This window comes from Micromys minutus (genome assembly GCF_963924665.1).
Source record: "Micromys minutus genome assembly, chromosome: 27".
NCBI classification, from domain to species: domain Eukaryota; kingdom Metazoa; phylum Chordata; class Mammalia; order Rodentia; family Muridae; genus Micromys; species Micromys minutus.
The window spans coordinates 32,804,674-32,828,138 of NC_137962.1; the positions used below are offsets into that span (position 1 = coordinate 32,804,674).

The following is a 23,465-nucleotide window of genomic DNA, read 5'->3' on the forward strand; positions in this document are numbered from 1 at the left end:
AGTCAAGACCATAGGGCTGGCAAGGTGGGTGGCTCAGTGTATGGAGAAGCTTGCCTCCAAGCCTGGCATCTTGAGTTTGATCCCTGATACCCGTATGATAGAAGAGAATAGACTCCAGCAAGTTGTGCTCTGACTGCCACATTTGGACCATGGCACAGGTGCACCCCCACCCTCACCAAAGAAATGCAATAAAAAGACCACAGGCCATATGAAGCATCTTTATCTGTATTTTGTGTTTCCAACACATCACATTCAAAGTACACATCCTGCCTGGCTCAGCTCATGGGCTCAGCCACGAGACGGTCGCCCAGTCAAGCATTTGCACACATAAAAATACATTCAGGACTTGAGTTGACCTCATGGGTCCTTGTTATCTCATTAAAAAACACCATGGGGCAGATCTTTATGGGCCTACCCTTTGGGCTGAGGGGTGATCTGCACCATGGAAGGATCAGGAAAGATGGCGCTTCTCCACAGAGCCACAGAGGCAGCTTTCCTTATAACTGGGTGCCCCTCATCCAGGACAGGCACTAGTCTGAGGGAATACGTCCCTCTGCTGATCCAGGACACTGGACTGCCTGCATTGCACTCTGTTGATGTTACACCCCATCTGACCCAGGATGATCTGAACAGAAGCAGGCATACATCTTCCCCATGTCTTCCCACATAGCCTCTGGGCAGTCCTAGTGCCTGGGCAGTGGTGCGCTGCTCCTGAAGGAGGGGCAGGTCAGAGAGTGCTGCAGTGAGTAACTGAGGACAGGAGTCTGCTCTAGGAGTCTGAGGCTCTTGCCCTACAGGTGGCCTGGTGGTCCTTGGGGATCCCACATCACAGGGGCCAGGCAACCTGGGGGCATGTGTGGGACATACATGTGGGAAGCCAATCTGAGGGCCCTGAAAAATCCCAGCAACAGGGGGCAAAGGCTCCAACCCAGTGGATCTGGAAAGGGGCAGTAGGGCATGAAGGGATGCCAGCCCAGCAGCTCCTAGCTATTGCTATCCAGGTGGTGGTGGGAAAAACCTCTCTACACAAGGCTGGGATCATAGAAACTCACTCCTGCACTGTTGTGGCCAAGTTTGGGCCCATGAGATAATCTCTGGGGCCCTGACTGACAATAACCCCTGCCTACCTGAGGGTTCTCTGACCCTCCTCCCCACAGGACAGGGAGTGGGGTAATTAAAGACAGAAAGTAAGGTGACCGTGAAAAGCCTCAGCCTGCCCTGGTCTCTTATTGTTCCATGGCCTCCCAGGATCTAACTCCTGATCTAGCCGTGTTTAAACCAAGTCAAGCCTAAACATGGTGGCCATCAAAGGCTCTGTGTGCAGAAATTCTAGCTCAGCCTAAGTCATGCTCAGCATTTTTTCTGGACTTTATTCTTTCACTTGACAGAATAGATTTGTGCAATCAAGAGCAGGCTTGAGATGGCTGCCCACCTCTGCCTGGCACCCATATAGCAGGGCTCTCTGAGGGAAACTTCCTCTTGGCTGTCTGGACTAAGGGCTGTAGGAAGGGCATTTGGCAAGGTAGGGCCAGAGTGAGGGACACTCCTGGCCACACTGAGCTTCTGAAGCTAGGATTCTCTCCTGGGCTCTCTTTGGTATCTCATCAAACAAGGCTGCCTAATCTGCCAGCCCTGGACCATGCTGGGGCCCATTCTGCTAGGTCACACCAGGAAAGGACCAGTCCAGAGGCCAGCAACTGCCCAGGCAGGGAGGGGTGCTATCCCCAGGGTAAGGCCACTACCATGGGCCCCAGGCTCACTTCTTGTAGTGATTGGGGGCGTCTGCGAAGGCAAACTTGAGGCGGTAGGCCTCGGCCAGCAGCAGGCTGACTTCCTGGTCATCCCAGCGGGCAGTAGGCAGGTTCTGGAGGAAGAGCAGCAGCTCCTGGAGGGAGAGACAGACAGTTAGGGTCCAGGCTGCAGGCCAGGTTGCAAACACACAGGAGACTCTATCAGTAGCAGGGAAAGCTTGGCACAGTACCCTTAGTTGCTGTGGCCCCTCCTACTCACTTGGTCTTCAAGCCCACCCAGCCAGACTCTGGCTTTTACAGACTTATCTGCCTCCCAGCTCAGCATCTGAGAAGCCATACAGTGGGTCTTTTCCATACTTCAGTTGGGACCCCTTTATCTAGACACTCCAGGGAGGTAGTATCAGTTGTCCCCATGGCCAGGAAGGCTCCATAGGCCAGGCTGCAGGACAATTCTGAGAGCCAAAAAGCCTCCCTGAAAGCAGACAGTGACGCACGGCTTCTCGCTAACTGCCAGAGATACATACTTCCTGGTGTATCAGGTGACCACCTCAGGTCTCCGCAATGTGCTTATACCACAGGACAGAGCCAGCATAGAGGTCCCCCAACAGTCACCTCTCTCCTATATTCTTCCTAAACCAAAAGTAACAGGTTTTGACATTGGGGGGCTGGGCAACAAGATACCCTACTGAGCACCTGGGACAATCATTCATGTTACCTAAAAGTCCTAAGACCTCTTTTGTACACAGCATGCCTGGCCTGCCAGCCAATGGGATGACACATGGACTGCAGGGACATTTATCATCCCATTGGCTGGCACCAGATAGGTATACAATGAACACACTAGACACACCTGCACACAGTGGGCAGACAGCAGATACTGCATATACTGGGCATGCACTGAATACAACAAACATGCATTGCACACAGTGGGCATATAGTAGACACCAAATTCACACAGTGGGCATATACCGGACATGGGCTGCACACAGTATGTACACAGTATCTACACATTGCACACATTGAGCACACACCAAGTGAAGGCTGAGCACACACTGGATTGTTCCTGCCACTGTCACTCAGTACTGCTGGCACCAGGATAAGAAGCTCTGCTTTGAAATTCCCATGCTCCTCTGCTTCAGCCAGCACCCCAGGTATGCCCTGGGCCATGTCTCAGAGTGGGGACACCCCTACAGACTCAGGGATGTCTGAGGGCTAAAAGGACCAAGGACAGACAATATCTAGCCTGAGTTACAGACAACAGCTGAGGCCAGTGATGTATGAGAAAACACTGCCATGGTCTTGGGGGTGCCATGGCACGATGCACCCCACACACATCATAGCAGTGACAGCCTGGCCTCTCCTGTCAGATAATGGCTCACATAAAGCAACTCTGGGGACTTCGTCCAAGACTGAGAGGGTCTTGGGAGACTGCAATACTAAGAGGAATTAAGCAGACATGGGCCTTAGAGGATATGACAGCTTCCTGCAGGAGAGTCTGCAAAGAGCAATGGGTGAGAGCTAGGGCCTCCTCCAGGAAGCAGCACACTCCTTTCCAATGGTTCTGCACAGTAGCTCTGCAGGATTTGGGTCCTGAAGCTATCCTGCCCCAGCTCCAGACAGCTGACCAGAGACAGATGAACAGACAGAGACAGAAAACAGCTGGCCTCAAAAACATCCAGCCCAGTGCGCCTGGTTCCCAATCTATGGCAGCTGCCTGATTGGCCCACCAAGCTTCCAGATCCCTACTTCAATAGCACAGAAGGGCCAGAGCTGCCCACTACGGCGAAGCGAGATAGCACGGTCAGTATGGGTGGAACCAGGAGAGGCCACAGTGGGACTCAGGACAGTAGCCCAGGCTTGGCTCTGCTCCCATCATCTCTACGGGAGCCCAGGGCTGCACACCCCAACCACAAGAGCCATGTGCCAGGACGTTCTTTAATCGCCGTTTACTGTTGCTCCCCACCCCTGTTTCCTTTGCATTTTGGATACTTTCTGTGGGCCTCTAAATTGAATTCATGGAGCAGATCTCCCTGGCAGTATGTCCTCAGGGACACATCAACATCAATCTACTGTCTTCTACCATTAGATGCAACTTACACGGATGCCAATCCAATTCTGAGCAGGTCATAAATAAATACCTTTGGTTTTATTTTTAATCCACTTCGCTTCATATTATCATGACCTCGCTACTTGCAAGGTGAGAAGCAATACCCTCCCATTACGGTAACTTACCGACTCCACTGCACACTCAATTTCAGAATCTAATTTAGTCCCCCAGGTTCACTGGATGGAGGGAGAATGGAAATGCCCGGCTCTTCACGGCCTGCAATGCTAAAGAAGGAAAAATCTATCCAGGTGACCTTTAAGGCAGGCAAAGAACACAGACAAACACGGCCTTAAATACAGATTTCTTTTTTAGAAAGGCTTGTCTTCCTGCTGCAGCAGGCAGCGGCGTCTCCTATCTGAGAACATGACACATTTATTAGAGACTGTTGTCCGTCACCAACATGGTACATGAGGCTAGTAGTAACAACTCATGAAGCCATTGATGGCATGGTATAGAGGCCGTGGCTGTCAGGGGACAGCTCTGTACTGATCAACTACAGTGACTGAGTATGTCCCTCCATGGAGCACATTCTAGAACTCTGCAGGGAGCTCCTGGCCTTCTGTCTTAACTCCAGAACCAAGCGAATGCTATGACCACACTGGTGGCTGCGAAATGATCGGAGGTTTCTCTTATGACGCTGGCACTGTGGAAAGCCGCTGGGAGAGCACAGTGAGTGCTGCACACCTGCCTTTCTCAGCCAGCCCTGTCTTCCAGCGAACAAAGGGCCCTTGTGGGGTCTGTGGTCAGCAAGGAACCAAAAGGGACAGAAGCCACCGCATTCCCTGTGGGTCAGTGCTTCTCAGCCCTGAGCACATACTGTGGACTGTGGTCACCTGAGGAACTCTAGAGCCATGCTAATGCCTCTGAAACCGTTGCAGTTGTCAGTCTCTACTCAAATCAACCTGATGATGGTGCATCTCTCACTAACCACTCCACACTACCTGCCCCAGTGTTCTGGGTTCCCAAATGAAAGACACATACATGGAGCCTTAGACTTTAATATGTCTTAACAGCTCAATGACTGTGCCACTCCAGAACCTCCACATGGCTTATACTTCCCCTCCAATATTCCTGAGTTACCTACTAAAACCTATATTTCATCTTTGTTGCCCTAGATCCATTTAGGGGGTATTGGGCTGCTCTTCCCTGGCACTTCCATGTTGGCTGTCTCTCTGTCCTTTACTTCTCAAGTGTGGCAGCTATTCCTTTCCCGGCGTGGCGGCTCTATCTCCTCCTCCTCCCCCAGTCCTTTGTCTAAGAATCCTGAAGTCCCGCCTCTGTCTCCCTGTCCAACCATTGGCTGCTGGCAAGTTTATTTACCAATTAACATAATACAAGCATTAGACCAAATCCACAACATGATGCAACCCAGGTAGACATCCCAGACAAATGGGCTTAGAACCCCCGCAGTAGTAGCCCATGGCTAAGGGCAACGAGGCCATGTTCTGGACACTATGGCTCCCCAACAGAACAATCTGGATCCAGACAGTTTCTGTTTCACCTCAGGCATGGGCACTTTGGAAGATGCTGAATCAAGCCCCAAAAGCCAGGCTGCTTCATCCTGCTCCACATGAAGTGCTAAATAATACTCTCTTCAACACAGTCTTGCTGCCGAGGTGCCAAAGAAACTGGCTCTCTCTGCTCCTTGATGAAGACTTTATCTGTCCAGAGAGTCTGCAATTTGCAGTATCTTCTGCATACAAGTCCTTCCATAAAGGGCAATGTATGGCCTGCTTACACTCTTGGTCCCTCTTAGGACCCACTGCTGGGACTCTGAAGGCTAAGGCAGCAGTGATGGGGGCTGAAGGATCTTGGGACAGAGGTCAATGAATTTTCGTCCAGGCTCTGGCTCTGGCTCTGACCTTACCAACCTCACTAAATCCCATAGTTATGTCCAGGATGCTGTCACAGAGATCTATTTTCTCAGTTACTTCAGCAGCCCCATGTGTCTGTTGGTTCCTCAAACTTGGCGAATGGCCCTTTGTGGTCAATGAGTGTAGAGACCAGGCAGTATGGGGAGTCAATTCTTACAAGTGCTGGGCAAACAGGGCCGAATCTCACTCCTGCCTTTGTTGCTGTGTGACTCTGGGCAAATCTCATACCTCTATTACTTCTGTTTCTCATCTATAAAATAGAGACAATGCGGAGACTTCTGTTGGTTGCTGAGTGTATGCACACTGACCCAGAATGCTTACAGTACAAGGTTCAGTGACAGCAGCCTTCCGCTGCCACTGATTAACAGTACAATTGTCACTAGTGAGGAGGCCTGCACCCCAAGGACAGCAGGAGCTTCTCAGCAGTACCAGCTTGGAAGAAGAAATCTGCTGCTAAACCAATTCCCTATCTATGGGAAAGGATAAGTAATTTAACAGGTAGGCTGGGGTGGGGACGGACAGACAGACAGACAGACAGACAGACAGACAGACATTGGCATGTGTGTGGTTATGCCTGTGGAGGCCAGAAGACAATCATAGATGTTGCTCTCAGGAGCTGTCCACCTCAGTGAGACCTGGAGTTCACCTTAGGATTAGGGTAGGCTGGCCAGCCAGCAAGCCCTAGGGATACATCTGTGCCTGCCTCCCCAGTGTTGGAATTAAATGCATACACCACTCTACTTAGCTTTTTTACATGGGTTGTGGGGGTCCAACTTGGGTCCTCACCAGCACTTTATCAAGTGAGTCATCTCTGTAAGCAGCAGACAGGTTTACAAAAACAAGTCTGTTTGGCATAGTGCTGAAAGACGGAGGATAGTAGCACTTTGCTTTCCTGCTAGGGTGCTGGATGTGGCAGGGATGAGGTGGGCTCCATGGGAAGAACTGTCATTAAGGACTGTGATGCTACCATGGGGAGCCTCTGAGCTGGCACACCTGGCTCTTATGAGATAGTTACCCTGCTGCCTGCACCACACCTGGTGCTCCTGAGGCCACTGAGAGGCAGATGGAGGTGTCCTTCAACCTCATTAAACCTGCTCTTCAAATTCCAACCCAGATGCAAAATAAACTGTGTTTAATTAAAAACAATGTGCAAAGGGCTGGTGTGGGGGCAGGAACTGCTAAGTGAATAAAATGGGAGAAACTCCCCAACCCCACCCACCCCTGTCCTGGGAAAACCTGGTAGACCTTCAGGACAGGTGCACTTGGGGTACAGAAGGGCAGTGCTCTGGAAAGTGTTCTGAACTGCCTTGGCCTGGTGACAGTTCATAAGACTCTTCTATGAGGATGATATACCTGAGTTGGCTGAAGAGGGCCACTGCCTTGGCATGGACACAAAGCCCCAAGGCAGGTTTATTATATAAAAGGCAAAATGTGCACAGCCCTGAGAGGCACCATCAATGTGGCCCCGCCCTTATGGCATGACCAGGATCCACTGGATAGTCCAGGTACACTGGGATGTACAGGAGAAAGAAGGCAGAGGGCTGAGCCAGTGGCCAGGCAGGGTCAGGATGTAGGGCTCCCACTGCACCTTCCAGCTGGATGCTCCACACATGAGGGTTGGAGAGAAAGGGAGCAGCTTGGGACCCCCACAGCTCTAAGACCCCATGGGACAGAGCTGTGTGGCCAGCCGCACTGGACAGAGTAGCTGCCAGGTCACGGTGAACCTCCTGTTGTGTGAACTCCTGGGCACACCCTGGCCTCCATTTTCTGGAACAGCGTTTTTCTGTGGCTGTGGGGTGTACTGTGATTATGCCTGCATGCTGTCCTTCTGTGTGGCCACATGGATTCAGGGGCACGTATGATTGGACTTGATGTGACTGGTAGAGACAGGGAATAAGGTAGGCTCTTAAAACATAACACCTGTCTGTACTTTCTCACCTTTACAGAATTACACGCATTACCAAATGGAAGGCCCACTTTGGGTCAAGGGGTGACCTGACTGCTAGAGTGGCCACATCTGGTCTAGACTGGACCCTTCTTGTACAGGTCCTCTGACAGTGTCCCTGCCTGGCTACACAGACTCTCTATTTAATGGGACAGAGTGAAAGTCTGGGCAGTGTGGGACATCACACTGTCCTCCAGCAGACAGAGTGGGAAGGCCAAATTATTCATTCATACTTGCAGGCTTTGGTGGGGGCTGAAAAGAAAATGGTTATGGAGAAAAGGCCACTCCAGTGTTGGCAACAGCAACTAAACCCAAAAAAAAAAAAAAAAAAAAAATTGTGTACCTCAGTGGCTACTAACTGACCCAAAACACCTGACTTCTCTGTGTAACAAACACAAGTTTATTTTTTTTAACCTCTCTCTCTCTTTTAGTAATTTGCACATTTTGGTTACAGCGGGGCAGTCTGCACAGTAGATCCCAGAATGCATTGCAGCCAGTGCACACACAATAAGGGCTTGCATTCTTGGTAACCTCAAAACCCAATTCTCCTCTTCCCTGACTCATGGGAATGCTGTCCTCTGGTGTCTTTGGCTTCTCAGCAGTCAGCTACTGAGGAGATTTGGGGTCTGCTTAGCTCACTAGCTCCTGAAGAAAGGCTGACAGATGCTATGCAACAGGTGGTGGATGATGTCGGGGCTGCAGCCTACATGAAATCTCACACTGTGCTGGGGCTTTAGGCTAGGAAAGGATGCTGCTCTCACTGCTGTCTCTGGGGATGAGGAGATACTGTCCCCAGGCTGTTTTCCAGGACACAAGTGAGCTGTCCTGGGCAAAGACAAGCTTGCCAACTTGATCATTGTGGAACATTAACTCACTGTCAGACACTTTACAGTAGCTGAGATGTGGAAGGAAACCTTTAAGATATATTAGGATGTTAGGCCACACTCAATGCTAACTTTGAAAATTTGAAAGGGCTTCTTAGCCTGTAGAGTCTTGGTCTCTGAACTCTCTGGGCCTTCTCAGAGAGGGATCTTTCTATCCTCACAAGGGACCTTTTTGTTTCTTCCTGCCTCTGTTATGCAATGGCTACCACAGCACCCTTTCATACAAGCCAGAAATATTTCCCCAGGACATAGGGAAATGGGTTGCAGCTCAGGGCCTAGGGAAGGCTTGGCATCCTGACTCATGAACAACGTTCCATGCCCAGGTTTTCTTCAGGGATAATTGAGGCCCAGCTTGGAACCTCTCTCCTCCAGGCAGATATAAGGTGCCTTGGAAGGACGAGCCCTCATTCCTCTTTCCCGCCTGCCTCTCTGGTCAGATCTTGACTCTGTCTCCATTCGGCTGGAACAGTGCAAACCCATCCTCAAGCAACTTCAAGGAGTATGCTGGCTCTGCAGCCACCATCCTGGTTCTCTGCCAGCCTGAGTCACATCCTTTCCCTGAAATCTGGGCCTTACAGAGATTCAGAGAATGCCCCAGATGGAGCACTTATTTCCCAGGGTTGTCAGGGTGCCTCTAGGACTGCCACTCAGTCAGACTAGCTGTTTGCTCCAGCTGTGTTCTGCAGCTCCAGGTGGGATCTAATAACAGCCCCCAATCTAAGAAAGTCACCCAAGCTAGCAGCAGTCTGTGAGCATCCTCAGGAGAGCCTAAGCTTTGCCTGAAAGAATAACCGACCTTCCCAGAACTCTACCTGGGAAGGCAGATCCCTCCCTGCTGGCCCTGGGCTTGGAAGTAGGGGAACAGCATGGGGGACAGACAGTAAGTACAACCTGTGACTCTAAAAAATCCAGCCACCACTTCCAAATCAGCTCCTAACCATGATGGCCTCCAATTGCTTCATGGCCTTGAATCCTGGAAGAAGCTTTGGAGGCAGCTGTTGTACCTATTGGGGCAGGACTTCTAGGCACCAAGAACTCCTGGACACGTGGTGAGCAGGCTGACATCTCATCTGAATGGCTTGTATTTTATAAGCTGCTAATGGATCATATGCTGTGGGCGTCTTTTTTTTTTTTTAATACTGTATTTTTGTATGCTCTTTTGCAAAGTGGTGTTAACTGTTTTTGTATAAGAAAAAACAGAAAACCTCCTGTTGCAAGGGTCTGCTTTATTTGGAAAGGCAAATTTACCTGAAATTTTGTATTTAGTTGTAATCATTAATTGTTTGACTTTAAACTGTTGCCTTCTGGGACATCTTCTAATAAAAGATTTCTAAAAAAAAAAAAAAAAATTCATTCATTGGGAATTTAGTTGGACTGAGAACTGAACCTTACCCTGGGCCAGCCCTGAAATGATGGGAAGTCAGGAAACAAATAGAGATCATGTTTAGAGAAGCCAATGGGTATGACTGAGTGGCCTGCCTGGCTGCTATGGGCCACAGGACATCTGAAATGGGGCGACTCCAGCTGATATGTACTGCTGTCAGAAGCAGAGTAATTTTGGATGGTGGGTACAGACAAAAGAGGGCAAAGACTTCCTTTAATAATTCATTTATGGCGTTAAAATGATAGCATTTTGGCATTGCTGAGCTAAATAAAGAGGTTTGTTAGGCTTCATTAGATTATAATTTTATCTAGCACTATAAGACAGGTTTCATTATGACATTTTCAGATGCACAGATGACTGTCACTCACTTTGCTCTCCACTCCACTTCTGCTTTCCTATCATGTACAAACAGTTGGACCCAGGGTAACTGTGCAGACGGATCCCTGGCTACCAGCCTGCATCAGTCAGGGCTCTCTAGAGGAGCCGAACTTACAGAATATATATGTACCTGGAATTTAGTTGGCTCTAACGCCTGGGAACAAACAGACTTGCCAGCAAGAGCAAGCAGGCAGAATAGGAGCTTCCTTCTTCCACATCCTTTATAGAGGTGTGACCAGATTAAAGGTGGATCTTCCCACCTCAATAGACCTAGATTAAAAGTGGGTCTTTCCACTTCAGATGATTTAATTAAGAAAAACATTCCCTCGAGGGTATGCCTGGCCACTTGGCTTTTAGTTAATTCCAGATGTAGTCAGGCTGACAGCCAAGAATGGCCACCACACACCTTCTCTTGTCCCTCTTTCCCTTTCCATTCCCTAAATGGCACCAGATGTGTTAGTACATGTTTATAGCTCCAGTAGTTGAGGGCTGAGGTGGATGCAATCCAAGTTCAAGTCTAGCTTGGGCCATATACAGAATCCCTATCTGGGAAAACAAAGATAAATACATGGATGGATGAATATCCTGAGTGGCTCTGCCCCGAGCCATGCTGCTCCTGGCATCCAAGGCTCTGTGTGTGGAAAGACCATGGGCGCGGAGGAAATTTCATCAGCAGCTCCTGCGCTGCAGAGAACACACAGGTCTTAAAGCTACTCAAGCCAGAGTTTTACAAATTGCCAACACGTAAAGATGAATAAATTAATCAGGACAGGGCTAAAAGGGCCTGCTTGTCTCTTCTCATTGCTTTCTTCCCTAACTGGGAAAGATGAAGGAGGGGCCTCCCGCCTGACACATGAGGCGGAGAGCGGGGTTAATTGGTTTAACCCACCTCTCATCCTGCTCAGCTCTGTGTGCTGGCCAGAAACCCCAAGATCTGGAGGTGCTGCAAGGAGGCCCCCTGCCCTCTGCCTGGAAAGAAGGCCAGGTGCCATCTGGGCCACTGTTGGAGACATGCAGGACAGAGAACAGAATTTCATGGGAGATGGGCTCCTGACTCCTTTCTCCCAACTTGTCAGTCTTTTAAGATGAGGAAACGGAGGCAGACAGGCAGGAAGATGGTTGGGGGGTGTGAGGCACTCTACACACCTGTTAAAGCATGGTACAGCTTGTCCTTTTCTGCTCAGGAGACAGCAGGGGAACAATCAGACCCTCTGATGGCTACCCAGATATACAAGAGAGAAGAAAGGACCCCTCCAAGCAGGAGGGGACTGACCCCAAACCAACCACACAGAGGAACTCAGTTTCCTTGTCACCTTCACAATGACTGTCGATGACCATCAACCATACCCCTTCCTCAGAGCAGAGCAGGGGACAAACAGGACACACCTGAAGCACGTTACACAGGTTTTGTTAAGGGGTTGCCTGTTCTGTGTCCTCACTACTACAGTCCTGGCTATGTGAAACTTCACATGACCCTTTACAGAGCAGGAAATGGAATCTGAAATCCAAGATAAGATGAGGCAAGGGCCAGGACAGAAGCCTGCCTGCACCTGGCTCCGGGACCTGGACTTCCATGCCCTTTGCAGAGCCTCAAACCTTGATCTTGGGAAGCCACGGTCACAGCTCTGCTCGAGCCCAGACCTCGAGCAGAAGGCAGGGGACAGGACATTTGCCCTCATTTGCACTGCATTGCTGGGGTTGTGCCACAGTCAACGTGAAACATCTTGTGTTAGGCACATGTGTAAAATGGAAGTGTGTGGGGCTGGGGGGGGATTAGTGACACTCTGAAACAAACTGGCAAAAGACGGGGAGAGAAGGATTACAGGAGGCTAGTGAAGAGGTGTGCTCCAAAATGGACTGAAGACAATAGCCTGGAGACATCACTGCCACCAGCAAACCTGGCACAAATCCATAAGGTATGAGACCACTCAGCTGGCAAGAAGAGTTGTCAAACAGATCTGGAGCTAGGGAGGTGGCTCAGTAGGTGAGCTGTCTATTGCCCAAGCAGGCGAACCGGAGTTGGAGCCCTAGCACCCACATGAACACAGGACATGGTGGTGTGTGCTTGAAACCCCAGTGCAGGGAGACAAGATCCCTTGAACTTGTGGCCAGCTAGCCTTCCTTGGCAAACTTCATGCCCATGAGGTACCCAAGGCTGATGTGCACATTATACATAACAAGTGCACACACCCCAGACCTGGAAAGAAATGGAGAGAGGGCACTTGAGTACTGGCTGAGAGCAGGGAACCTGAGGGAATTCTGCCTGTGTGCACACACACATACAGACCACCTCAGGTATTTCTCTGATTGTTGTGAACAACTGAGACAAACAACTCAGTGAAGGAAGGATTTGTTTTACTTGTGGCTTCAGAGGGTTTGGCACAGCAGAGCAAGGCGGCCCTTGCTTTGATAGCCAGGAAGCAGAGCAGAGGCTGTGTTGACTGTGTTTCTCCTTAACTCCATCAGTCCATGGGATGCTGCAGCCCACAGCCAGAGTGGGTCTCCCCTCAGATAACTATTTTTGAAAACTTTATGGTGCCATGCAGAGATACACCTTGCCCATCTCCTAGGTGATTCTAAGGCCAATCATGTTGGCAGTGAGGGCTGCCTGTTGCGCTCCTGAAGGTGCTGGTCTTAATGATGGACTTCCAGTTGACTCACCCCACGCTCAACCCCTGACTAGCAATCAATAGCTGAACAAATCTGTCTGCTTGCCAAATCAAGGTGCTATTCTCTCAACCACGCCTTTCACTTCCCCATATTTAAATTTCTTTAGTAATAAAATGTCAGAGAAAAAGACCACCCCAGCTAGTGTACAAAAAGCCTTGGCACAGCCATACAATGGGGTGTTTATTTAGCAGTTTTTCTCAAGAGGCATTAAGATATCCTAGTGAGTGACAGCAAATGAGGTGACTAGGGGGCTATGCGGGCACTCGTGGCCCTTTTTATGCCAACAGAAGCAGAGCAGCGGGAAATGGTCCCTCTCTTGAAGAGCTGGCCTTCAGGTGGGAACAGCTACCCTATGGCTTTCTTTTAAAAATGCTTTTCTCTAAGGGTTGTATTTTTGCAGTGGAGAGTAATTCAAACCATGGTTTCTATTTTCAAGGACAAACCAAGCATGTCCTCCTTTGTAGCTGGCCTGGCAGTGTTTCCTTACCAGCAGGACTCAGCAAACTCTCCACTGCACAGTGGAGGGACTCGGACCATGCCACATGTCCTGAAGGAGGGCTGCCTTCTCACTTCTCAACATTCTGGCAGCCACAAAGTTTCTTAAACTGATGACTGATCCAGAGAGTAGTGTGCAGCCAAGACTCCATGTCCATCCTACACACAGACCAGCCTGTTTTCAGGGCTATGCACAGAAGATGCTGAGGGAAGGAAGTAGGACAGTTCTGCCTAGGAAATTTTGCCCATAGGATTTGTCCATGGGGAGACTCCAGCCTTCTGAAACCTACTCTAGAGGCTCAATAGTGTCAGGTGTGGGTTACAGATCGACTCTGAAGAGTCTGGTATAGAGCACATCCCTGACTTGGGGGATTTCTGCCAGGGGACTAGGCACCAGCCTAGGGGAGGAGCTCCCAGGGAATTGCAGCTCAGAATTACAGGTAACATCAGCTGAAGCCCAAGCCTACTAATGGGACAAAGCTGTAATTCTACAAAGACTGTAGGCCCTGGCTTCTAAGGTGTTTGCTACCGTCGTGACTGCTAAGTCACCCTTCTGACCCTGAGCTTTGTTGCAGTAAATATTAAAATTAAGATTAACCTTTTATTGGCCCCTGCACTCTCACTCCGAGGGCAACACTTTAGTGTGGAGATGAACACATGGGCTCCGTCACTAGGACCAAGTCAGTGCTGGGCTGACCTCAGTGCCTAAGGAGAGACCACAGCAAACTTTGCAGACTTGCATTGCGAGGCCCCCGTGGGTGTCCTGGGCCCTAGCTGGCCCCACACGTGCAGGAGGAGCTGTAGGGCCCCATAATCCCCCTATTTGCCCCACAGGACCTGTTCACAGTGGAGTCTACCCTGAAGTCCTTTCTTGCCTCACTCTCAGCCCATCTTGTGGGCTCAATCTCCAGCCTTGACAGTTGACTTCTTTGACAATATACTTATTAGTTTGAGAATCTTGTCAAGTTCAGTCCAGATCAGGACTAAAAGTAGGAAAAGTGACAGGCAGCTGGGACTGAGATACTGGCTGACCATCTCTGGAGCTTATATCCTACTCGTGGTGGAAAAAAGAGACGCCTCAACAGGACCATCCTCTGAAGAGCCTACAACAGCAGTGGGGACATGGGCAGTCCTTGTAATTAATTTCATTTTTTTTTTCCTAAAGAGAAAAAAATAGCATTTGGTGCTGAAACCAGGAGCTGACACAAAGGCACTAGCTGAGCCGGATCCCCTTTCATCTCCCAGCACAGCTGAGAGACTTCTGATCAACATACAGAGAAAGCTCACATCCAAGCCCTTCAATTAGAGTCTGTTTCATCCCCAAGCAGACTCCTTGCTTTGTGACACCTAAGGCCAGGATGTGAGGCCATGTGGTCCTGAGGCATTACTGGGAAGGTGGTGGGGCTTAAGGCAGGATGTGATCACAGGGAAGCAGCCCATACCTCCTCCCTTATCTACAAGGCAGCAGACTCGCTGCCCTCACACTGGGATCCCTAGAGTGAGATCCTGTCGGGTGGGCTCCTGTGAGGCCTCTGCCAGCTCCTAACCTCAGAGCTGTCACTAGGAGGCAGAGACAGGGTGGACAGGAGGGACTATGGCACTGTAACTGTGGGCCTGGCATCCTTGGCCTTACTCAGAGCAGCTGTCAACTCCACAATCTGATCCAGGCCCACAGGCAGTGGCAGTACCCAGGTACAGGCAAGCTGACTGGGAGGCACAGAGGGGGAGGTCCCCTAGCCTCCTAAAATATCCAGGCAGCCAGTCCTGACTCTGCTGGGCTGCACACAGGGAGCCTCAGGCAGTGCATGGGCTTGACCTGGTCATCCGGTCCTGTCATCACATCCAAAGGACATCTTTGGTAGTAGAGCAAGAATGTAGGGGGCACTGGATATTATTCTTGACTTCAGCAGCAAGCAGTGAGAAACACAGTGAGAACATGGTCCTGGGCTTAAGCAGGCCCAGACCTGACCAGCCCACACAAGCAACAGCTCCCCTCTCTACTGGTCACACTGTTACCCATCTCTAGACTCGTCTACGTATACTCCAGCAGCAGACCACACGTGCTGCCTTCCACCTGTCCATCAGGCCCAGCTTGCCTTTGCAGCTCTGCTTTGGAAATGACAGAGAAAACTCAGTCTGGCCATGAGAGGCCCTTTGATCTCAAGGTACATGCAGTGCCAGGTAGAGGCCACGCAAAGTACCAAGCTTCCTACTAAAATGAGAGCAAGGCGCAGACTCAGCTTGTTAGACATACTCAGGGGCAGCTGGTGAGTGCTGCCCCATCACTGCCTGATGGGCAACTGCTACCCAGTAAGCAGAAGAGCCAGAGCTGCAGCCAGCACGGCCCTGTTCCTGCATCACAGGGCTGTGAGGAAGCTGTATCCCAGAGACCCTAGTCCAAACAACGAGCAGGACAGAGTTCCTAGGCCATAGCACCTGGGCAATGTGTGACATGTGCTATGACACCTCACTCAAGACAGGGTCTCCCACTCCTTCTGTAAGTTCAGCCTTCCACTCCTTGCTCATCAAAGGTCCTCCTTATTCCCAGAGATGGAGACATTCTCGGTAAGGACTCTGTAATCACTGAAATCTGAAAGACCTTGGGGGAAAATGATATCCCAGAATGTCCCTAACCACAAGGCGAAGCCAGGCCTACTATTCACCACAACCCACAAAACTAGTACAACTCTGTGCCCATCAAAACTCAGCAGCCAACACAGCCCAGTGCTCCTCAGTCACCCAAGATTCCAGACAAGGGAGGGAGTTCCTGTCCTTCAGAGTGGGTCATGAGAGAGCTGGGCTTCAAGGTACCCTCCCAGAAATGGACCAGCATTGAAGGATGCACTTCAAGGCACAGATTACTGATTGTCAGAGCTGAGTTCACAGGCTCACTAGGAAGATGGCATTTTCCTTATAATATACTTTGTAAACATTCTTCAATTTCTAGAGTTGTCCAACTCTGAGTTCTCACATTGATTTTCTGCTGTTGGGGAAGTCAGGTGGAAAGGCACCCGGGGAGGTGGGCAGGAGGGAAGATCTGGAAAGGTCAATTTCTACACTAGTGCATCCAGGGAGCCATGACCTATCTCAGTTGAGAATGTGGGGAGTGGAAATAAAATCTCATACTGACCAGAGCACAAGAGGGCACTGGGCATCAGAAATCCCCTCAGAGTGATCAGCGGTGTATTGAGAACAGCAGTCCAGCCTGGACAGCCTGCCCTGCTGTGTATACATGGAAGACTAGACAGTGGTACATGCTCCTCCCCTCTGCAGATGCTGCAGAACTAGAATCTGCAGATCACAGGCTGAGTTAAGGGAACAGCCCCTGTTGTGGTCACAAGCCCAGGTTAGGGCAGATTCTATATAATGACATGCTGGCAGCACTTCTATATAATGACATGTTGGCATTCTGGATCAGTGCATCTTCCTTGAGCCTTGGATCTCTCTGCATACAGTGGGAGAAAGGGCTACGCCATCTTGTACCCACTTGGGCACGTGACCATCACTGTTGGTCACATCTATGGACTGCCAAAGGAGAGAGACATGGGTGGAATAGGGCTGGTCTCCTCCTTCCTGGCTCCAAGAGAAGGTAACACATGGGAGCTTTGTAGGTGTAGAGGAGGCAAGGTTTGCATCTAAGGGTCCAAAAGAAGGGTAGGCAGCAGGTAAGAAGCCACACAGAGGCCTGGAGGTCAGCACTGCTACCCACTCACTGTGTCCAAGAGGTCAATCTGGACTGGCCTATGACTGTATATAGCAAATGAATGGACCTGCAGGAGAGCCAGCTAAGGAACACACACAAGTTGGCAGGAAAGGCATTGGATGAGCAGGTACAAGAGGGCTGGGCAAGGGACCAAAGCGTAGAGCATCAGCACACTTGGTGAATCAGACGACATCAAAAAAGGTGCTGGGCAGTATTTTGGATGGAAGGGACAATCCTAGCACAGGCTGGCATGTTGGCAGAGTCATGACGTCAAACCCTTCACCCTCTAAGGATTTGAAAAGAGGAACTTGTAAATGGGAGACTGACTACTGACAGTGCCAAGTGCTCCAGCTGCTTAGTGTCACTAGATGAGTATTAAGAGTTCCCAGTGCTGGTAGCAGAGTCTGACCACCCACTTACATGGTATCCACTCTGAATAGAGCACTGACAGCACCACGGAGCCCAGTGTTGTTGGTCTCAGGGAAACACATAGCCCATAAGTTGTGAGATCCTTTCCTTACGCTATGGATAGGCTTAGGGAAAGTACAGGTAGAGAAAACTACACAGAGAGGCTGAGCCACGCCCAAGGCCCTAACTGCCCTTCAGGGTGCAGACACAGTTCTTCATGCCCTGGGGTTTCTGCTGTAAACCTCCGTGAGGCACCTGGTGGGCTCACTCGAGTCTGGACACTGCAGCAGAGGAGTGTGTCACACACTCTAACTTAAAGACTGCACCACAAGTGGCCACAGGCATACTATTGGGACACTTTCAGGAAGTCATTAGATCTTCACAAGACCAAATGCTACAAGGGCCACAGATCATCTTAGGTGCCCTAGCTCCAGCATTACTCCTTTCTTCCAGAACTTTCCTTCTTGAGCCTCCACAATGGACACACCTGCAGCTAACACACGTCTCATTCAGCCATTCCCTCTCCCAGCCCATCTGCAGAACATAGATCACCTCAGAGTGTTCACCTGCCATGCCATGAGGGTGCTACCCTACTGTGTGCTCTGAGTGCTATCCACTATGTTTGCATGTGCAAGGATATTTATTCACTTCTGCAAAACGAACAATGCAGCCAACTCTAAAGATAAATACTGGATGATATTTTACTAAATATCTAATTAAATTCCTATTTTTAGAGCTTTGGAAAAAATCATGTGAGGGAAATAAATGGAAGCCACATGCCATCTAGCAGCTGTGTATGCCACACAGGTTCTGTGCTAATGAGGCCTGGGGCACAAGGACATCCCTGCAAGCTTTGAGATGGTGCCATCATAAAGACCAACTACATCCTTAGCAGATCATGGATAGGTCACTTGACATGCCTGTCACCATGGGCCCTGTATGCATCCTTCAGGAGAGGGCCCCTCTTGTGTCACATGACCCAAGCCTTGGGGTGACTGGAGAAGTAGACACTGATCATGCATTGGAAGGGACAAGTTTGACCTGCACCCTTCTGCACTAAGCCTGTGAGAGTAAGCCCGAGAGAGACAGAGACAGAGACTGGGAGGGCGAACCTGAAAGAAGAGAGTCAGCCTGGGAGCACGGGCCTGGATAAGGTACCAGTCAAAAGGGAAGAGGAACCACAGGAAAGGCACTGGGAGAACTCTGATCCTTGCTCTACCCTCTGGGTAGTACTCAGTCCATCAAAGCCAGGCTATGGCACTAACCAGGGAAAGAGGAAGCTGGGACTCACTCCTTGTCTAGGGTCTCATGCAGAATCTACAAACAGCTTAGAGGCATTTAAAAAAAAAGCTTTCTGTTAAGTCCAACTGTTCTTTCTCTCTCATGCCATATGCTGTCCCTTTCTGCCTATATTTGTTTCAAATCTTCTTTCAAGTGTTTGCAAAGAGATGTGTAGACTGGGAGCAGCCTCCTCCTGGCAGGGTCTTCAGTAGATCATGGCCCTGTGGTGGGATCTCACCTTGGGAGGGTCCTCAAAGAAATCCCACTTGCTGCCTGACAGGACAGAGGGGGTCTCTCCCTGTTGGGCTGGGTTAAGTACTTCCTACCTTTCATGTGACTGTCCCAAGCCTCCCTTAGGATTTCAACAGCCTTCCTCTGGCTGCAGCATCAGTCTTCTGGGGAGCTTCCCCAGCTCTCAAACACATCAGGGGAGGTTCCAGACTCACGCTGCCCCTCATAGACTTGTTTTTCTACCCTCAGAATGGGTTCATCAGCCCATCCTGGTCCTCAGGCTTTGATTCAAGTGCTAGTTAATGAGGGCCATCCCCTAGGTGCAGCTCTGGTCCTCTTCTTTCTGGTCTCAAAGGCACTACTACCTGCTGAGCAATTTGGAGCCAGAAACCACATTTGGGCCACAATGTAACTGTCCCACTGTTTTCTCAAGAAGTAGCACAGCCCAGCTCATATTCCACGGGGAAAACAGGATAACTCTGAATAGAGGTCTCTATAGAAGGGAATCTTAGTCAGAGTTTTAGCTGCCACCCTACAGTCTCCAGACACCCAAGACAGCAACTGCTGGTCAGGGGTGCTAGCATGAAAGACTACCACTTTACTAGATTTTCCTTAAGACTCAAGGACACACAACAGGGTCATATGAAGGGAACAGTGCCCCAGTCCACCATTGTTTCCTTCAGTGGATAGCCCACAAAGGTTGACAACAATGATGGGCATATGCATCACTTGGATACAGAAGTTTTGATGGACAGGAAGAGGGTAACAGTGTTATAGACAGGAAGGTGGAACACATGTGCCGCTGCTTTGTAACCTCTCTTTCTAAGAGGCACCAGTTAACAAAAATCAGCTCAAAGTGGATCAAGGACCTTAACGGAAGAACTGAAAGTCTGAGTCACTAATGGGAAGCAGGGAGTGCATGTAAATCTGGACGTGTGCAAGGGCTTTCTGAGACAGACTCCACTGGCTCAGAAAATGACAGCAGCCATGACAAATGGGCAGCATTAAATTACTGTAATTCTGCACTGCAAAGGACAGTCAACGGTATGGAAAGACACCACAGAGCAGGAGGAAGCCCTGCAGACCGTCAGCCAACAGAGGATTAATACTCAACACAGAACTTCACTAGGGAAAATAATCTGATCAGGAACTGGGCAACTGAACAGAAAACGTTTCAAATGAAGACCTGGCCATGGACAATAAAGCTGGGGCTGCATCTTAATGTAGAGTACCTACTGAGCATGCTCAAGGCCTCAGTTTGATCTCCAGAGCTCTTACCCCCCCCCCCAAAAAAAAGAAAAAGAAAAAAAGCTCCTCTTTACCCACCAGGCAAATGCAAATCAACCACACTAAGATTCCATCTCGTCCCAGACAGAGGAGCTTCTCATCACAAAACAAACAACAGATGCTGGCAAGGTCTGGGGAAGAAGGAGAAGCATCCTCATCCACTGCTGCCAGGATGGAATTAGTACAGCTGCCATGGGAACCAGGACAGAGGTCCTTCAAGAAACTGAAAGAGACCTACAATGTGACTCAGCTATACTACCCCTGGCACACTAAGAGTAACCTATGTCCACTTCCCACAGCAGTACACAATAACCGCATGGAAGAACCAGCCTAGGTTCCTGTAGATGGATGAATGGACAAAGAAAAATGCGCTGTGTGCACACAGTGGAGTTTTACCCAGCCCGGCAGAATGAAGTTATGCTATTTGCAGGAAAATAGATCGAGCTGGAGATCATCATGTTAAGTGAAGTAAAGCAGCCTCAGACAGGCAAATGGATGGTCCTTTCTATTGCTGTGGTATAAATACCCTAGCAACAACAATTGAAATTTATCTTGGTTTATAATCCAGTCATGACAGCAGGAGCTTGAGACAGCTGGTCACATTGTATCCACGTTGAGAAGCAGATGAATATTGTCCCTCGGCTCACTTTCTCTGTTTATACAAACCAGGATTCCAGCCTAGAAAACGGGGCTCCCCACCTCAATTAACCTAATCCAGAAAATTCATCACAGGTATGCCCAGAGGCTAACTAACCTCATTTAGGTACCCTGTTACAGTTGCTCCTGGAGGGCTGTCCCTACAGAACTCTGGATCCTCTTAGGGTAACACCCAGTGTCACACAACAGAAGTGTTTTCTGTCCTATGTGGATCTAGGAGGAGAAAGGGGCATAGCAGTAAAAGGGAATATTTGGGTGGAAGGAGGAAAAGGGAGGGGCATATGCAAAGTAATGGAGAGATGAAGACAATCAAAGTACTTTATATGCATTTATACAAATGTTAAAATGAAACCCACTTCATCCAGCTAACTAATGAAAAGCAAAAATTTTAGTAGGACAGGAGTTCAGACATGAAGTCATTTCCTAGGAAGAGAAGTGTAGACATGAAGTTTCCTACTTCCTTTTTTTTTTTTTTTTTCGGTGTAGTGTTTGCTGGCTTTTTAATTCTGTAATCTGGTTCTGAATTCTTTTCCTAAACTAAACGGACATGGCCATCTAGCTTTGTTTATGGTTCATACTTTCTCACTGAGATGTCTTCCAAATCCTGTAGCTTTCAGGGACATGCCCACACCCCTACACCCTTCCACATGTGAGTCTCATGTGAGCGCACACCTTCCATAAGCAGGTGTCTGAGGGGAGGAGCTGTCCAGGAAGAGCACAAGCATGAGGAACCTATGTGCCTCCCTGCGTGTGTGGCCTGTGAGCAGGCAGCCTGGCCTGTCTAAGAGGCAGAAAGGCAAGTGAGGTCGGTGAGCCTTCCCACATCTACCTCTGTGAGGCCAGAGCCTTCTGACCACAGCTGCTAGGTAGAACTAATGAAGAGATTTAAGGAAAACTCTGTGAGGTTCATTCTGTAGATGGGAAGGGCTGGCCCACAGCCTCTTGGGCCAGGCAGACACAGCTGTTATCTTCCGTGTCGTCCCCACCAGCAGGGCCTCTTAATCTCCAGCCAGGGTGTCCAGCACCTCCGCCTTCCTGTAATAGTGCAGAGATAATCAAATCGGATTACCTCTCAGACAGGAATTGATTTTGGCTGGGCACTGGAGCAGGCAGCCAGATGTTTCTTCTGATACATGGTCTGTGACTCAGTGGCCAATTCTAGATTTGGCCAAAGGAGGGTTATGCATGCTGGGAAGCAGGGGGTCTTCTCAGAGAAGCAGGGACTCAGGCCAGGACTGGTATCTTCCTATAAACACTGTTCTGACACTGTAGCTAGCTGCAGATGGGGCTCTGGCCTCAGCCATGTACTGTGGGATATCTGCCATCAGTGGAGCCCACAGTTTAATGAAGATCATACCTCCTCTTCCTCATTCAGAAAACACTTTGAGCCATCAGCCTAAGGGTGACTCAGCTTGACCAGACCTAGGTTGTCCTGGAGCAGAGTTGGGGGAATGGGGAACGGGGCAGGAAGGAAAGTGGCCCTGCTGATAGTCTAGGCTGCATGTAAGCTGGACAGGAAAGGAGGAGACAGACAAACAGGGCTCACTGTCACAGGAGGTTCATGAGTGTCTGGTGAAGAGGAGATACACTGATGCAAAGCCAGTGCAGTCAGGGAAGGGAGTCCAGAGGATTGTGACAGTCCAGCCCGTGTCCAGGAAAGCTTGTGAGATAATGAAAAGCCAGTCTAGACTGTAACGGGTACCTGGCAGGTGAGTGACATGGTTATCTATCTGGAACCTAGGGAGACTCAGGTGTCCACTCTGACTGCCACCTCAGCACAGGCCTGCTCCTACCATGTCACAAACCTCAAGAGTTCCCTGATCTTCCCCAGCTTTCATGGGCACCATGGCCTACCCAGCTGTAGCTCTTGGTTGGAGGATTCCAGGCAACCACCTGGCCCACTCTTCACTCCCACAACCTCAGTGCCACCTACCTCCCAGGGTCCAGGTGATGCTGAGGCTAAGAAGCTAGGAGTAGGGCTGGCAGACTCTCAGAGGTTTTACAGAAACAGCCCCAGGGCCTCCTCTAGTGTCTCAGCTTATGCCAAGAGTCCTTCCTTCCCCGTTGGAACTGAGTTAGCTGGGCCCACCCAGACGCAGCCTCTGAGCTCAGAGAATTGGGAAGGCTGAATCCAGGACTCAATCACTGGAAAGACCCAGGCACTCCATGGATTTAGTCAATGAAGAATGAATGCCTGGCTCAGGAAGTGGGGGCGGAGGAGGTCAGGTCTTTTTCTGAAGAATCCACAGGTATAAGATCCTGAAAAAGCCCTCAGCCCTGTGTGCAGGGACTATCTGGCCTTTAAATCTCCTATAGTGCATGAAACTAGTTATCTAGAAGTTAGTTTGGGCAGGTAGTGAAGGTTACCAGTCTAAGAGCTAACATGCAGTGAACCCAGGCACCACTGGTG

The 23,465-nt window shown here is 49.8% G+C and overlaps 1 protein-coding gene across 1 annotated transcript in view; it reads right to left on the bottom strand.

Moving 5' to 3' along the window:
• Positions 1–234: 234 nt before the first annotated feature.
• The window catches only part of TBC1D22A (TBC1 domain family member 22A), a 269,910-nt gene continuing 246,679 nt past the window's right edge, over positions 235–23,465 (bottom strand). Inside the window, exon 13 of the mRNA XM_080938816.1 lies at positions 235–1,885. Coding sequence (XP_080794942.1) covers positions 1,757–1,885 — 129 coding nt within the window. The 3' untranslated portion in view covers positions 235–1,756. The remainder of the gene's footprint in view (positions 1,886–23,465) is intronic.